At 44.1% G+C, this 17,391-nt stretch overlaps 1 protein-coding gene across 1 annotated transcript in view; it reads right to left on the bottom strand.

The window, feature by feature from the left end:
• Positions 1–265: 265 nt before the first annotated feature.
• Positions 266–17,391, bottom strand: part of LOC142187356 (junctional adhesion molecule A-like) — a 42,363-nt gene continuing 25,237 nt past the window's right edge. The window contains exon 7 of the mRNA XM_075261558.1: positions 266–402. Coding sequence (XP_075117659.1) covers positions 386–402 — 17 coding nt within the window. The 3' untranslated portion in view covers positions 266–385. The remainder of the gene's footprint in view (positions 403–17,391) is intronic.

The raw sequence follows: 17,391 nt of genomic DNA, 5'->3' as shown, positions 1-17,391 counted from the left end.
TTGGGTGAGGTTGGTGGTGTTGGGTTAGGTTGGTAGTGTTGGGTGAGGTTGGTGGTGTTGGGTGAGGTTGGCAGTGTTGGGTGAGGTTGGCAGTGTTGGGTTAGGTTGGCAGTATTGGGTGAGGTTGGTAGTTTTAGAATGGACTTTTTCTGATGGTTTTGTGTTGATCTCGTAGTATAGACAGTGATGCCCCGCCCCCTTCATGTATGTAACGTGTAACATGTAGTCAGGCTGCACACACATCTCAGGGAGTTTTCCAATTGTTTTTATTTCTCTACGTCAGGCTCTACCAATCCTGTAAGATCTGTGATCTGGTCTGACGCCCCCCATCATCTCCTGTGGTCTGCTCTCCATGGATGTGACCCCGCTGATGGCGCCACTGCCCTCATTCTGCTGCGCACACTGAGAACGACATGAAGCAAAGCAGAGAACACGTGTTATCCAAGGGTCACACTCTACATACATGCCTGCTCCAGACTTGGACCCTACACACGCTCTACACATAGGACTGACCCAGATGGCATATAAGAGGGACCAGACAAGCTGCACTCACACGGGCTACACATGAAACTCACTCATACAAAACATGGGAATTACATATCACTCACATACAGTATACGTTCTCTTCACGCAACTCACATGTAGTCTGGTAGAGTTTGGTGCTGGTTTTAGTTTATGAGATGTGTTACTATGCTGTACTCCTCTTATGTCTCTGGTCACCGTCATCTAGATCTCCGCAGCTGGAGGTATGAGTATTCTTTACAGTCACTATCGTATGGTCTTGTTCTAGATCCCCATTCCTGGAGGTATTAGCATTGTCCAGTCACTGTCGTGTGGTCTTCTTTTTCTAGAGCACTGTTTCTGGATGTATTAGTATTCTGTCTAGTCACTGTCGTGTCGTCTTCTTATTCTAGAGCTCTGTTTCTGAAGGTATTAGTATTCTGTCCAGTCACTGTCGTGTGGTCTTCTTATTCTGGATCTCTATTCCTGGAGGTATTAGTATTCTGTACAGTCACTGTCCTGTGGTCTTCGTGTTCTAGAGCTCGGTTCCTGGAGGTATTAGTATTCTGTCTAGTCACTGCCATGTGGTCTTCTTATTCTAGAGCTCTGTTCCTGGAGGTATTAGTATTCTGTCCAGTCACTGTCATGTGGTCTTCTTATTCTAGAGCTCTGTTCCTGGAGGTATTAGTATTCTGTCCAGTCACTGTTGTGTCGTCTTCTTATTCTAGAGCTCAGTTCCTGGAGGTATTGGTATTCTGTCCAGACACTGTCGCGTGGTCTTCTTATTCTAGAGCTCTGTTCCTGGAGGTATTAGTATTCTGTCCAGTCACTGTCATGTGGTCTTCTTATTCTAGAGCTCTGTTCCTGGAGGTATTAGTATTCTGTCCAGTCACTGTCGTGTGGTCTTCTTATTCTAGAGCTCTGTTCCTGGAGGTATTAGTATTCTGTACAGTCACTGTTGTGTCGTCTTCTTATTCTAGAGCTCTGTTCCTGGAGGTATTAGTATTCTTTCCAGTCACTGTCATGTGGTCTTCTTATTCTAGAGCTCTGTTCCTGGAGGTATTAGTATTCTGTCCAGTCACTGTCGTGTGGTCTTCTTATTCTAGAGCTCTGTTCCTGGAGGTATTAGTATTCTGTCTAGTCACTGTCGTGTGGTCTTCTTATTCTGGATCTCTATTCCTGGAGGTATTAGTATTCTGTACAGTCACTGTCCTGTGGTCTTCGTGTTCTAGAGCTCTATTCCTGGAGGTATTAGTATTCTGTCTAGTCACTGCCGTGTGGTCTTCTTATTCTAGAGCTCTTTTCCTGGTGCTATTAGTATTCTCTACAGTCACTGTCATGTGGTCGACTTGTTCTAGATCTCTATTCCTGAAGGTATTAGTATTCTGTCCAGTCACTGTCGTGTGGTCTTCTTATTCTAGAGCTCTGTTCCTGGAGGTATTAGTATTCTGTACAGTCACTGTCGTGTGGTCTTCTTATTCTAGAGCTCTGTTTCTGAAGGTATTAGTATTCTGTACAGTCACTGCCGTGTGGTCTTCTTATTCTACAGCTCTGTTCCTGGAGGTATTAGTATTCTGTACAGTCAGTGTTGTGTCGTCTTCTTATTCTAGAGCTCTGTTCCTGGAGGTATTAGTATTCTGTCCAGTCACTGCCGTGTGGTCTTATTATTCTAGAGCTTTTGTCCTGGAGGTATTAGTATTCTGTACAGTCACTGTCGTGTGGTCTTCTTATTCTAGAGCTCTGTTCCTGGAGGTATTAGTATTCTGTACAGTCACTATTGTGTCGTCTTCTTATTCTAGAGCTCTGTTTCTGAAGGTATTAGTATTCTGTACAGTCACTGTCGTGTGGTCTTCTTATTCTGGAGCTCGGTTCCTGGAGCTATTAGTATTCTGTACAGTCACTGTCGTGTGGTCTTCTTATTCTAGAGCTCTGTTTCTGGAGGTATTAGTATTCTGTCTAGTCACTGTCGTGTGGTCTTCTTATTCTGGATCTCTATTCCTGGAGGTATTAGTATTCTGTACAGTCACTGTCGTATGGTCTTCTTATTCTAGAGCTCTGTTCCTGGAGGTATTAGTATTCTGTCTAGTCACTGCCGTGTGGTCTTGTTATTCTAGAGCTCTGTCCCTGGAGGTATTAGTATTCTGTCCAGTCACTGTCGTGTGGTCTTCTTATTCTAGAGCTCTGTTCCTGGAGGTATTAGTATTCTGTCCAGTCACTGTCGTGTGGTCTTCTTATTCTAGAGCTCTGTTCCTGGAGGTATTAGTATTCCGTCCAGTCACTGCCGTGTGGTCTTATTATTCTAGAGCTTTGTTCCTGGAGGTATTAGTATTCTGTACAGTCACTGTCCTGTGGTCTTCGTGTTCTAGAGCTCTATTCCTGGAGGTATTAGTATTCTGTCTAGTCACTGCCGTGTGGTCTTCTTATTCTAGAGCTCTTTTCCTGGTGCTATTAGTATTCTCTACAGTCACTGTCATGTGTTCGACTTGTTCTAGATCTCTATTCCTGAAGGTATTAGTATTCTGTCCAGTCACTGTCGTGTGGTCTTCTTATTCTAGAGCTCTGTTCCTGGAGGTATTAGTATTCTGTACAGTCACTGCCGTGTGGTCTTCTTATTCTACAGCTCTGTTCCTGGAGGTATTAGTATTCTGTACAGTCAGTGTTGTGTCGTCTTCTTATTCTAGAGCTCTGTTCCTGGAGGTATTAGTATTCTGTACAGTCACTATTGTGTCGTCTTCTTATTCTAGAGCTCTGTTTCTGAAGGTATTAGTATTCTGTACAGTCACTGTCGTGTGGTCTTCTTATTCTGGATCTCTATTCCTGGAGGTATTAGTATTCTGTACAGTCACTGTCGTATGGTCTTCTTATTCTAGAGCTCTGTTCCTGGAGGTATTAGTATTCTGTCTAGTCACTGCCGTGTGGTCTTGTTATTCTAGAGCTCTGTCCCTGGAGGTATTAGTATTCTGTCCAGTCACTGTCGTGTGGTCTTCTTATTCTAGAGCTCTGTTCCTGGAGGTATTAGTATTCTTTTTTTTTTTTTTTTAATTCAGGTTTATTGACATAAAAGTATACAAAAACCATATCAAATGACAAATCAAAAACAGACAGGGCACAGCCCGGCAGCGCTTGAAAATTGACATGAGAGTGTAAATAGCAAAGCACAACACAGATAATGGTATAATAAAGTCAATAAACTCCTTTTTTTTTTTTCATTTTCACAAAAATGGGGGGGGGGGGGAGAAAAGGAGAAAGAAGAAAGGAAAAATAAAGAAGAAGCAGAAGAGGGGGGGGGGGGGAGAGTAAGAACAGATATAAAGAAGAGAAATAAAGACATAAGCGTAGCAGAGTTCTCGACACAGGTTCCCCTCCAAACACACAGGAGTGAAGGGTAGCACATCCCCATGGGATTTGTCTCCAAAGAAGATAGCAAATCAACACAGTGAGCGAACCTATCTAATCTCAAGCCAGGGTTGCCAGACCTTGAGATATGAACTTCTATTCCTCCTGTTCCAACTCAACATCTCCTCAAAACGAGCAATCTGATTTGTTTTGGCCACCCACTCCGATAAGGAAGGGGCTGAGGTTTGCTTCCAATACAACGGTATCAGGGCTTTAGCTGCAGAGAGGAGATGATAAATTAATCTCTGAGTGTGCTTGGGGATATTCGGTAGTGGAAGGAAGAAAATCAGTAAGGATGGCGTAAGATCAGGTAAGTTTGGGCAAAGCTCGTTCAATTTAGTTTCCACCCCAGACCAAAAATCTCTCAGCTTCGTGCATGACCACCATAGGTGCAGCAATGTGCCTCTTTCCAAGCCACATCGCCAACAGGTTCCAGAATCTATCAGACCATGCGTCGCCAGCCAGTCAGGGGAACAGTACCATCTCGAAAGCAGCTTGAAGTGTGTTTCCTGAATCCGCACACATGTCGACATACCATAGGACCTAGAGAGAATCACTGCAACCTCTGAAGGGTCAAGTGTGACCTGTAGTTCAGATTCCCAACTAGATAGGTAGAAGGGTTTAATGATCCTAGGCGGTCTGATCACTTTGTACAACAGGGAAGAAGACTTGTACTTTTTCGGATTGGCCAGGAGGTAAATCTGTTCAAAATATGTAGATCCCCTCCTCCAGTCAAAAGAGGCCTCGAAGGCCTTTCTGCAGTTGTCATAATGACTTAAATGTAAAAAGGACAGTTTATTGGCAATTTTGCCAAAAGCATCCAGGGAACGTAGTGCATCTGGCTCTGGGAAGTCACCACTATCACACAGGGAGATCAAAGGAGTATACAAGAGCGCATTCCAAAAGTCTTCAATTTTTCGAGGCTTACTCGGGAGGATATCTGGGACCAAGGCAGCTGGTAAACATAAAGATGGGGTTGGAGCGATCAATGGTTGGTATTTTTCCCAAACCGTGAGTGCCCCGCCAAAAATAATATCAGATTTAGAAATTGTCCTCCCTACCGACACCGGGCTTGGCGAAAGCCATAAGTCGGCAAGAAAGTAGTCACCGTAGACCTTCCTAAGCAATCTTCCCACCGGAGAAGAGGGCGACACAGTCGCCGTCTCTGTCCAAAACTGTAATTGGATTGCCTCATACGTATATAACAGGTCTGGAGCGTCAATCCCACCCTCCAATCTCCTTCTGCTGAGAGCGGTATATGCCAATCGAGGCCTCCTACCCCTCCATAGAAAGCGAGAGAAAGAGGACCTCAGATGTTTGAAGAAAGAGAGCGGCAGCTTTATCGGCAGCATTCTGAGCAGGTAGGAAATCTTAGGAGCTATATACGTCTTCAACAAACTTCTCCTACCAAACCAGGAGATACAGGGTATATCATATTTCGCTAAAAGCTTATCTACCTCCTTCAGCATAGGGACATAATTATGATCATAAAGATCTTTAAGATATCGAGTTATCTTAACTCCTAAATACTTAAGATAGGAGTCTGACCATTTGAATGGGAACCGTTCTGCTAGAGTCTTCCTCTCGGCTGGGGGTAGGGAGAGGTTAAGTAGTTCACATTTATCCGGGTTAATTTTGTAATTAGACAGAAAGCTATACTCTTCAATCACCTCTATTACATGTGGTAAGCTCGTCGAAGGGTCAGAAAGTACAAACAAGACATCGTCCGCAAAAGCCAAGGAGTGGAGGGACCCACCAGGAAGAGGGACCCCCAAGATCCCCGGATGTTCTCTAACCTTTTGCAAGAAGGGTTCTAACGTTAAGATAAAGAGGGACGGTGAAAGAGGGCAGCCCTGTCTCGTGCCATTAGCGATGTCAAAAGAGGCAGAAAGGGTACCATTTACCTTAAGCCGAGCATAGGGAGAAGAGTACAGGGTCATAATAGCAGAAATAAATGGCTTGGGTATCCCAAATCTCTCGAGTGTGGCCATTAGGAATTCCCAACTAACACGATCAAATGCCTTCTCGGCGTCTAAACCAAGAAGGACTATGGGGGTAGATAACGTCTGAGATAAGCGAGTAATATGCAAGAGACGGATCGAATTCTGCCTGCCCTCTCTGGATTTAACAAATCCTACCTGCTCTTCGTTAATCAGTTCAGGTAGCAAGGGTTTGAGGCGAGAGGCCAACAACTTGGCCCAAATCTTCAAATCCAAGTTCAATAAGGAAATTGGACGATAATTCCCACATAACTGGGGGTCCCTCCCCTCCTTAGCAATCAGCGTGACATGTGCCTCCAAGGCCTGTTTAGGGAGCGAAGCTCCTGAAAGGGCTGAATTAAGCGACTTAGTCAGAGGCGACACCAGAATATCCTGAAAAGTTTTGTAATATATCAAAGAGTACCCATCAGGGCCCGGGCTCTTATGGGCAGGGAAGGAGGAGATAATAGACCTAAGTTCTGCCTCCGAAATCGGATCTAGCAGCTGCTCAGCCTGATCTTTGGTTATAGTGGGTAAAGACAGGGAAGATAGGAACTTAGTGATAGCCACCTTCCTCAACTCCGCAGCCTCAACTGTATCAGTAGGATTGAGATTATACAAGGATGTATAAAATTCTCTAAACGTCTCAGCTATAGAGGAGGTGTTAGACAGAACTAAACCAGCAGAAGTACGAATGGAGGGTATGTACGTCCTTGCCTGAGCCTTTTTAATCAGGGAGGTCATCATACGGCCCCCCTTATTACCATGTGAGTACAATTTCTGTTTGTAGTTCAAAAAATGCTTAGCTGCCTTTGCTGCCAAAATATCTTTTAACTCCGTCCTAAGATCTGTCAACTTCTGAAGTTGTAACAGAGTTTGGGTGCGCTTGTGTAATTTCTCTAACTCAGAGATCTGACGGAGCAGGGAATCAATCTTCTGCTGCTGCAACTTTTTCTGTTTTGCTCCCTGTGCGATCAGGATACCTCTTATATAGTGTTTGTGGGTTTCCCACACTACCGTGGGACTGATATCTCCAGTGAGGTTTATATTAAAAAATTCCGACAGGTGTTTGGATATCAGGTCACGCACTTCAGCTGAATCAAGAAGTCTCTCATTTAACTTCCAAGAGAAGTCTGCACGAGGAAGGGGAAGAAATCGTATGGCACAAGACACTGGAGCATGGTCTGATAGGGAAATCGGGCCAATCTGTGCCTTCTTACAGTAAGGGACTAGCTTCTTAGAAACAAATACATAATCAAGCCTCTGATAGGAGGACCTGGGATTCGAATAAAAGGAATAATCCTTGACTAATGGATGTAAAAGTCTCCATATGTCAACCAAGTCTAGTTCTTGGAGAAGTAGGTGCAGTTTCCTAAGGGCTCTTTGCGACAATTGTGATTTTCCACTGGAAGAGTCTAACAGTGGATTCAAAGCTATATTTAAATCAGTACCAAAAACAATGGTCCCTTCCGCAAACAATCGTAATCTTTCAAAAGTCTCCACTAGCCAAGATATCTGACCTGAGGTCGGAACATACATGTTTACAAACGTGTACGCATCCATGGCAATTTTCCCCTTTACAAATAGCGCTCTCCCATTGAGATCTGAATAAACTTGTTCGCATGCAAAGGGAATGGAATGATGAAAAGCGACAGTCACCCCCCTAGAAGCTCCAGAACTACTCGGGTTATGGTACCATTTAGAAAAATAATTTGTAGGCAACTTGGGAATTCTACCAGTTTTAAAATGTGTCTCCTGCAAAAACACTACCTTCGTATTCAACTTTTGTAGCAGGAGAAGAACACTGTGTCTCTTCTCAGGAGCGTTCCAGCCATGGACATTATAGGAGGTCACCATCGTCCCCGCCATCGGAGCGGAACTCGTGGGTGGAGGGCCTGTCCAAAAACTCTGCAAAGGGAAGAGAGGAGAAAGAGGAAAAAGAGGGAGGAGAAGTAAAAGAAGAAGAAGAAGAAGTAGAAGTAGAGGAAGTAGTCTAGAAGAGAGATATAAGAAGTAGGAGAATGAACAAGGGGGAACAATAGAAGTACAACAGAGGACAAAGGATCAAAGGGGCAAAAACAAACACACAAAGACAAAGGGGTATCACAATGGGGTAGGACACAGAACAATCAAATAAAACAAGCTATTAATAAAGATGACCAGCTGGTCTTCAAAGAAGCGCCCCGGCCTGTACGGGCGCTGCTAATGAACAAACACTCCCTACCTAAAGGAAGTATAGCCAACTAGATCTCTGGACGCAAACTACCCAGAGACGAGTGACTATGGGGAGAAAGAACTTGGTGCGGCAAGCACACACAACGTCTCAGTGAAAGCCATAAAAAAGAGATTAAAAATCAAACCTGCAGGATACAAGGACACAATAGAATAGTTAAATAGCTAATGTAACAGATAACAAGGCGGGCTCCTAGAGCCGGGACACCCAGCATCAAAGCTTAAAGATTAAAAGAGAAAGGAGAAGAAAAAAAAAAAAAAACTAGAAAGGAGCTAAATAATCTATAGATAGCATCTATCTCTTAAGTAAGCTGGGATACATAAGTAACTCAATCTCAACTCAAACCCGGAACCGAAGTATCCGATAGACCACCAGCGTCAAATGGATAGCCACCACCTGTATTATAACTAAGCTCCCTGAACTCGGGAGAAAAAGTAAGCTGGGCAAGAGTCTAGGCCAACGTGTGATAACATGTAATAATAACAGACATTAATATCAGTATAGGACATGAAAACAACAAAAACAGCGATCTCTTCACCGGATTACAGACGTAAATGAGGTTATTCATGTCTTAAACAAGGTTGTATCGCAATACAAAAATCGGGTCCCAATGACGAATCCCTCTAAACAGTGCACAGGCATTGTAAGCAGGATAAGGATAGATGTAAGTCTCTAGACTACAGCCAGTCCAACATATCTGCCTAGACAATTCGCTCACACCGAGGATAAGGACTTGTGCAGCGCCCTTCTAGATTTCGGTGACTTAAGTCGAGAAGCAGGCGGCCATGTATCAGGAGGGGGCAGCTCCGGAAGCTTTGATAAATCGGGCGTAGGTAACCAGGATGGTATATCTAACGGAGTTATATTTAGACATTCCCAGACTACCGTGAGATCAGCAGGAGATTGTACAATCAAGCGACGTCCCTTAAACTGGATAGACAGTCCGAAGGGGTATAGCCAGGAATATGCAATATTCATCTTGCGCAATACCTCTAAGAGAGGCCTGAGTTGTCGACGCTTCGCCAGAGTAGAGGGCGCAAGATCTTGATAAAGGGACAGTTTATCAGATTCAAAAACAAAATCGGGCTTAGCCCGCGCAGCTGACAATATATCCTGAGTATCCACATAGGATAAGAGTCCACACAATACATCTCTGGGGGGATCTCCAGATTTTGGTTTGGGGCGTAGAGCCCTGTGCACTCTTTCTATTACTACAGAGGAAGCACGATCTGGGCCCAAAAGAGCAGTAAAGATGGCCATAGCTCTGTCCCTTAAGTCCTCCTGAGCACACTCCTCCGCGATACCTTTTATCCGCACGTTTCGCCTCCTACTCCTATTCTCCTGGTCTTCCAGGAGGGTGAGAGCCCGGTCTATTTGATCTTTCTGCGAGGCGACCACCATCTCCAACGCCCTCGCATGTGCTGTGAGACTCGAGCAGCCTTCCTCCGTCACCTCCACTCTGCGGCCTAGTGAGGCCAAATCAGATTTAATGTCCGCCAAGTCCATCCTTACCGGCTGGAGAGCCTGTTGTAGAGCTCGGTGAAATTCTTTCCTCAGGAAGGCTTTGGAAATCATCGGCGCCGCTCCCTCATCGCTATCTCCTTCTCCTCCACTGTCCACATCGGAGCCGAACACGGGCGCCACAGCAGGCGCGCCCGCCGGCGCCATCTTGGGAGAACGGCTGCGAGCATGCGGGCTCTTCTTACGGAGGAATTTCTGCAAGTCGGACTGCTGCTTCGCTGTCTTCGGCGTGCCAGGTAAGTCACCCCCCTTGTCTCTGCCAGCTTTGCCCATTTTCTCCCCAGGAATGAAGCTACGAGACGCTCTATGTGCTTAATATGCAGCGGAGCTACAGGCACATGCTACCACTGCGCTCGGCGGTCAAGCTCCGCCCCCGAGGTATTAGTATTCTGTCCAGTCACTGTCGTGTGGTCTTCTTATTCTAGAGCTCTGTTCCTGGAGGTATTAGTATTCTGTCCAGTCACTGTCGTGTGGTCTTATTATTCTAGAGCTTTGTTCCTGGAGGTATTAGTATTCTGTACAGTCACTGTCGTGTGGTCTTCTTATTCTAGATGTCTATTCCTGGAGGTATTAGTATTCTTTCCAGTCACTGTCGTGTGGTCTTCTTATTCGAGAGCTCTGTTCCTGGAGGTATTAGTATTCTGTCCAGTCACTGTTGCGTTGTCTTCTTATTCTAGAACTCTGTTCCTGGAGGTATTAGTATTCTGTCCAGTCACTGTTGTGTGGTCTTCTTATTCTAGAGCTCTGTTCCTGGAGGTATTAGTATTCTGTCCAGTCACTGTCGTGTGGTCGTCTTGTTCTGGAGCTCTGTTCCTGGAGGTATTAGTATTCTGTACAGTCACTGTCGTGTGGTCTTCTTATTCTAGAGCTCTGTTTCTGGAGCTATTAGTATTCTCTACAGTCACTGTCATGTGGTCGACTTGTTCTAGATCTCTATTCCTGGAGGTATTAGTATTCTGTCTAGTCACTGTCGTGTGGTCTTCTTATTCTGGATCTCTATTCCTGGAGGTATTAGTATTCTGTACAGTCACTGTCGTGTGGTCTTCTTATTCTAGAGCTCTGTTCCTGGAGGTATTAGTATTCTGTACAGTCACTGTTGTGTCGTCTTCTTATTCTAGAGCTCTGTTTCTGAAGGTATTAGTATTCTGTACAGTCACTGTCGTGTGGTCTTCTTATTCTAGAGCTCTGTTCCTGGAGGTATTAGTATTCTGTCCAGTCACTGTCGTGTGGTCTTCTTATTCTAGAGCTCTGTTCCTGGAGGTATTAGTATTCTGTCCAGTCACTGCCGTGTGGTCTTATTATTCTAGAGCTTTGTTCCTGGAGGTATTAGTATTCTGTACAGTCACTGTCGTGTGGTCTTCTTATTCTAGATGTCTATTCCTGGAGGTATTAGTATTCTTTCCAGTCACTGTCGTGTGGTCTTCTTATTCTAGAGCTCTGTTCCTGGAGGTATTAGTATTCTGTCCAGTCACTGTTGCGTTGTCTTCTTATTCTAGAACTCTGTTCCTGGAGGTATTAGTATTCTGTCCAGTCACTGTTGTGTGGTCTTCTTATTCTAGAGCTCTGTTCCTGGAGGTATTAGTATTCTGTCCAGTCACTGTTGTGTGGTCTTCTTATTCTAGAGCTCTGTTCCTGGAGGTATTAGTATTCTGTCTAGTCACTGTCGTGTGGTCTTCTTATTCTAGAGCTCTATTCCTGGAGGCATTAGTATTCTGTCCAGTCACTGTTGCGTGGTCTTCTTATTCTAGAGCTCTGTTCCTGGAGGTATTAGTATTCTGTCCAGTCACTGTTGTGTGGTCTTCTTATTCTAGAGCTCTGTTCCTGGAGGTATTAGTATTCTGTCCAGTCACTGTCGTGTGGTCGTCTTGTTCTGGAGCTCTGTTCCTGGAGGTATTAGTATTCTGTCCAGTCACTGTCGTGTGGTCTTCTTATTCTAGAGCTCTGTTCCTGGAGGTATTAGTATTCTTTCCAGTCACTGTCGTGTGGTCGTCTTATTCTAGAGCTCTGTTCCTGGAGGTATTAGTATTCTGTCCAGACACTGTCGCGTGGTCTTCTTATTCTAGATCTCTGTTCCTGGAGGTATTAGTATTCTGTACAGTCACTGTTGTGTCGTCTTCTTATTCTAGAGCTCTGTTCCTGGAGGTATTAGCATTCTGTCCAGTTCACTGTCGTGTGGTCTTCGTGTTCTAGAGCTCTGTTCCTGGAGGTATTGGTATTCTGTCCAGTCACTGTCGTGTGGTCTTCTTATTCTAGAGCTCTGTTCCTGGAGGTATTAGTATTCTTTCCAGTCACTGTCGTGTGGTCTTCTTATTCTAGAGCTCTGTTCCTGGAGGTATTAGTATTCTGTCCAGTCACTGTCATGTGGTCTTCTTATTCTAGAGCTCTGTTCCTGGAGGTATTAGTATTCTGTCCAGTCACTGTCGTGTGGTCTTCTTATTCTAGAGCTCTGTTCCTGGAGGTATTAGTATTCTGTACAGTCACTGTTGTGTCGTCTTCTTATTCTAGAGCTCTGTTCCTGGAGGTATTAGTATTCTTTCTAGTCACTGTCGTGTGGTCTTCTTATTCTGGATCTCTATTCCTGGAGGTATTAGTATTCTGTACAGTCACTGTCCTGTGGTCTTCGTGTTCTAGAGCTCTATTCCTGGAGGTATTAGTATTCTGTCTAGTCACTGCCGTGTGGTCTTCTTATTCTAGAGCTCTTTTCCTGGTGCTTTTAGTATTCTCTACAGTCACTGTCATGTGGTCGACTTGTTCTAGATCTCTATTCCTGAAGGTATTAGTATTCTGTCCAGTCACTGTCGTGTGGTCTTCTTATTCTAGAGCTCTGTTCCTGGAGGTATTAGTATTCTGTACAGTCACTGCCGTGTGGTCTTCTTATTCTACAGCTCTGTTCCTGGAGGTATTAGTATTCTGTACAGTCAGTGTTGTGTCGTCTTCTTATTCTAGAGCTCTGTTCCTGGAGGTATTAGTATTCTGTCCAGTCACTGCCGTGTGGTCTTATTATTCTAGAGCTTTTGTCCTGGAGGTATTAGTATTCTGTACAGTCACTGTCGTGTGGTCTTCTTATTCTAGAGCTCTGTTCCTGGAGGTATTAGTATTCTGTACAGTCACTATTGTGTCGTCTTCTTATTCTAGAGCTCTGTTTCTGAAGGTATTAGTATTCTGTACAGTCACTGTCGTGTGGTCTTCTTATTCTGGAGCTCGGTTCCTGGAGCTATTAGTATTCTGTACAGTCACTGTCGTGTGGTCTTCTTATTCTAGAGCTCTGTTTCTGGAGGTATTAGTATTCTGTCTAGTCACTGTCGTGTGGTCTTCTTATTCTGGATCTCTATTCCTGGAGGTATTAGTATTCTGTACAGTCACTGTCGTATGGTCTTCTTATTCTAGAGCTCTGTTCCTGGAGGTATTAGTATTCTGTCTAGTCACTGCCGTGTGGTCTTGTTATTCTAGAGCTCTGTCCCTGGAGGTATTAGTATTCTGTCCAGTCACTGTCGTGTGGTCTTCTTATTCTAGAGCTCTGTTCCTGGAGGTATTAGTATTCTGTCCAGTCACTGCCGTGTGGTCTTATTATTCTAGAGCTTTGTTCCTGGAGGTATTAGTATTCTGTACAGTCACTGTCGTGTGGTCTTCTTATTCTAGATGTCTATTCCTGGAGGTATTAGTATTCTTTCCAGTCACTGTCGTGTGGTCTTCTTATTCTAGAGCTCTGTTCCTGGAGGTATTAGTATTCTGTCCAGTCACTGTTGCGTTGTCTTCTTATTCTAGAACTCTGTTCCTGGAGGTATTAGTATTCTGTCCAGTCACTGTTGTGTGGTCTTCTTATTCTAGAGCTCTGTTCCTGGAGGTATTAGTATTCTGTCCAGTCACTGTTGTGTGGTCTTCTTATTCTAGAGCTCTGTTCCTGGAGGTATTAGTATTCTGTCTAGTCACTGTCGTGTGGTCTTCTTATTCTAGAGCTCTATTCCTGGAGGCATTAGTATTCTGTCCAGTCACTGTTGCGTGGTCTTCTTATTCTAGAGCTCTGTTCCTGGAGGTATTAGTATTCTGTCCAGTCACTGTTGTGTGGTCTTCTTATTCTAGAGCTCTGTTCCTGGAGGTATTAGTATTCTGTCCAGTCACTGTCGTGTGGTCGTCTTGTTCTGGAGCTCTGTTCCTGGAGGTATTAGTATTCTGTCCAGTCACTGTCGTGTGGTCTTCTTATTCTAGAGCTCTGTTCCTGGAGGTATTAGTATTCTTTCCAGTCACTGTCGTGTGGTCGTCTTATTCTAGAGCTCTGTTCCTGGAGGTATTAGTATTCTGTCCAGACACTGTCGCGTGGTCTTCTTATTCTAGATCTCTGTTCCTGGAGGTATTAGTATTCTGTACAGTCACTGTTGTGTCGTCTTCTTATTCTAGAGCTCTGTTCCTGGAGGTATTAGCATTCTGTCCAGTTCACTGTCGTGTGGTCTTCGTGTTCTAGAGCTCTGTTCCTGGAGGTATTGGTATTCTGTCCAGTCACTGTCGTGTGGTCTTCTTATTCTAGAGCTCTGTTCCTGGAGGTATTAGTATTCTTTCCAGTCACTGTCGTGTGGTCTTCTTATTCTAGAGCTCTGTTCCTGGAGGTATTAGTATTCTGTCCAGTCACTGTCATGTGGTCTTCTTATTCTAGAGCTCTGTTCCTGGAGGTATTAGTATTCTGTCCAGTCACTGTCGTGTGGTCTTCTTATTCTAGAGCTCTGTTCCTGGAGGTATTAGTATCCTGTACAGTCACTGTTGTGTCGTCTTCTTATTCTAGAGCTCTGTTCCTGGAGGTATTAGTATTCTGTCTAGTCACTGTCGTGTGGTCTTCTTATTCTGGATCTCTATTCCTGGAGGTATTAGTATTCTGTACAGTCAATGTCCTGTGGTCCTCGTGTTCTAGAGCTCTATTCCTGGAGGTATTAGTATTCTGTCTAGTCACTGCCGTGTGGTCTTCTTATTCTAGAGCTCTTTTCCTGGTGCTATTAGTATTCTCTACAGTCACTGTCATGTGGTCGACTTGTTCTAGATCTCTATTCCTGAAGGTATTAGTATTCTGTCCAGTCACTGTCGTGTGGTCTTCTTATTCTAGAGCTCTGTTCCTGGAGGTATTAGTATTCTGTACAGTCACTGCCGTGTGGTCTTCTTATTCTACAGCTCTGTTCCTGGAGGTATTAGTATTCTGTACAGTCAGTGTTGTGTCGTCTTCTTATTCTAGAGCTCTGTTCCTGGAGGTATTAGTATTCTGTCCAGTCACTGCCGTGTGGTCTTATTATTCTAGAGCTTTTGTCCTGGAGGTATTAGTATTCTGTACAGTCACTGTCGTGTGGTCTTCTTATTCTAGAGCTCTGTTCCTGGAGGTATTAGTATTCTGTACAGTCACTATTGTGTCGTCTTCTTATTCTAGAGCTCTGTTTCTGAAGGTATTAGTATTCTGTACAGTCACTGTCGTGTGGTCTTCTTATTCTGGAGCTCGGTTCCTGGAGCTATTAGTATTCTGTACAGTCACTGTCGTGTGGTCTTCTTATTCTAGAGCTCTGTTTCTGGAGGTATTAGTATTCTGTCTAGTCACTGTCGTGTGGTCTTCTTATTCTGGATCTCTATTCCTGGAGGTATTAGTATTCTGTACAGTCACTGTCGTATGGTCTTCTTATTCTAGAGCTCTGTTCCTGGAGGTATTAGTATTCTGTCTAGTCACTGCCGTGTGGTCTTGTTATTCTAGAGCTCTGTCCCTGGAGGTATTAGTATTCTGTCCAGTCACTGTCGTGTGGTCTTCTTATTCTAGAGCTCTGTTCCTGGAGGTATTAGTATTCTGTACAGTCACTGCCGTGTGGTCTTCTTATTCTACAGCTCTGTTCCTGGAGGTATTAGTATTCTGTACAGTCAGTGTTGTGTCGTCTTCTTATTCTAGAGCTCTGTTCCTGGAGGTATTAGTATTCTGTCCAGTCACTGCCGTGTGGTCTTATTATTCTAGAGCTTTTGTCCTGGAGGTATTAGTATTCTGTACAGTCACTGTCGTGTGGTCTTCTTATTCTAGAGCTCTGTTCCTGGAGGTATTAGTATTCTGTACAGTCACTATTGTGTCGTCTTCTTATTCTAGAGCTCTGTTTCTGAAGGTATTAGTATTCTGTACAGTCACTGTCGTGTGGTCTTCTTATTCTGGAGCTCGGTTCCTGGAGCTATTAGTATTCTGTACAGTCACTGTCGTGTGGTCTTCTTATTCTAGAGCTCTGTTTCTGGAGGTATTAGTATTCTGTCTAGTCACTGTCGTGTGGTCTTCTTATTCTGGATCTCTATTCCTGGAGGTATTAGTATTCTGTACAGTCACTGTCGTATGGTCTTCTTATTCTAGAGCTCTGTTCCTGGAGGTATTAGTATTCTGTCTAGTCACTGCCGTGTGGTCTTGTTATTCTAGAGCTCTGTCCCTGGAGGTATTAGTATTCTGTCCAGTCACTGTCGTGTGGTCTTCTTATTCTAGAGCTCTGTTCCTGGAGGTATTAGTATTCTGTCCAGTCACTGTCGTGTGGTCTTCTTATTCTAGAGCTCTGTTCCTGGAGGTATTAGTATTCCGTCCAGTCACTGCCGTGTGGTCTTATTATTCTAGAGCTTTGTTCCTGGAGGTATTAGTATTCTGTACAGTCACTGTCCTGTGGTCTTCGTGTTCTAGAGCTCTATTCCTGGAGGTATTAGTATTCTGTCTAGTCACTGCCGTGTGGTCTTCTTATTCTAGAGCTCTTTTCCTGGTGCTATTAGTATTCTCTACAGTCACTGTCATGTGGTCGACTTGTTCTAGATCTCTATTCCTGAAGGTATTAGTATTCTGTCCAGTCACTGTCGTGTGGTCTTCTTATTCTAGAGCTCTGTTCCTGGAGGTATTAGTATTCTGTACAGTCACTGCCGTGTGGTCTTCTTATTCTACAGCTCTGTTCCTGGAGGTATTAGTATTCTGTACAGTCAGTGTTGTGTCGTCTTCTTATTCTAGAGCTCTGTTCCTGGAGGTATTAGTATTCTGTCCAGTCACTGCCGTGTGGTCTTATTATTCTAGAGCTTTTGTCCTGGAGGTATTAGTATTCTGTACAGTCACTGTCGTGTGGTCTTCTTATTCTAGAGCTCTGTTCCTGGAGGTATTAGTATTCTGTACAGTCACTATTGTGTCGTCTTCTTATTCTAGAGCTCTGTTTCTGAAGGTATTAGTATTCTGTACAGTCACTGTTGTGTGGTCTTCTTATTCTGGATCTCTATTCCTGGAGGTATTAGTATTCTGTACAGTCACTGTCGTATGGTCTTCTTATTCTAGAGCTCTGTTCCTGGAGGTATTAGTATTCTGTCTAGTCACTGCCGTGTGGTCTTGTTATTCTAGAGCTCTGTCCCTGGAGGTATTAGTATTCTGTCCAGTCACTGTCGTGTGGTCTTCTTATTCTAGAGCTCTGTTCCTGGAGGTATTAGTATTCTGTCCAGTCACTGTCGTGTGGTCTTATTATTCTAGAGCTTTGTTCCTGGAGGTATTAGTATTCTGTACAGTCACTGTCGTGTGGTCTTCTTATTCTAGATGTCTATTCCTGGAGGTATTAGTATTCTTTCCAGTCACTGTCGTGTGGTCTTCTTATTCGAGAGCTCTGTTCCTGGAGGTATTAGTATTCTGTCCAGTCACTGTTGTGTTGTCTTCTTATTCTAGAACTCTGTTCCTGGAGGTATTAGTATTCTGTCCAGTCACTGTTGTGTGGTCTTCTTATTCTAGAGCTCTGTTCCTGGAGGTATTAGTAT

Source organism: Leptodactylus fuscus, unplaced genomic scaffold (genome assembly GCF_031893055.1).
Source record: "Leptodactylus fuscus isolate aLepFus1 unplaced genomic scaffold, aLepFus1.hap2 HAP2_SCAFFOLD_200, whole genome shotgun sequence".
Classification (NCBI taxonomy): Eukaryota; Metazoa; Chordata; class Amphibia; order Anura; family Leptodactylidae; genus Leptodactylus; species Leptodactylus fuscus.
Note: the sequence above shows the minus strand (reverse complement) of the source record. Positions and strands in the feature narration are given on the sequence as shown.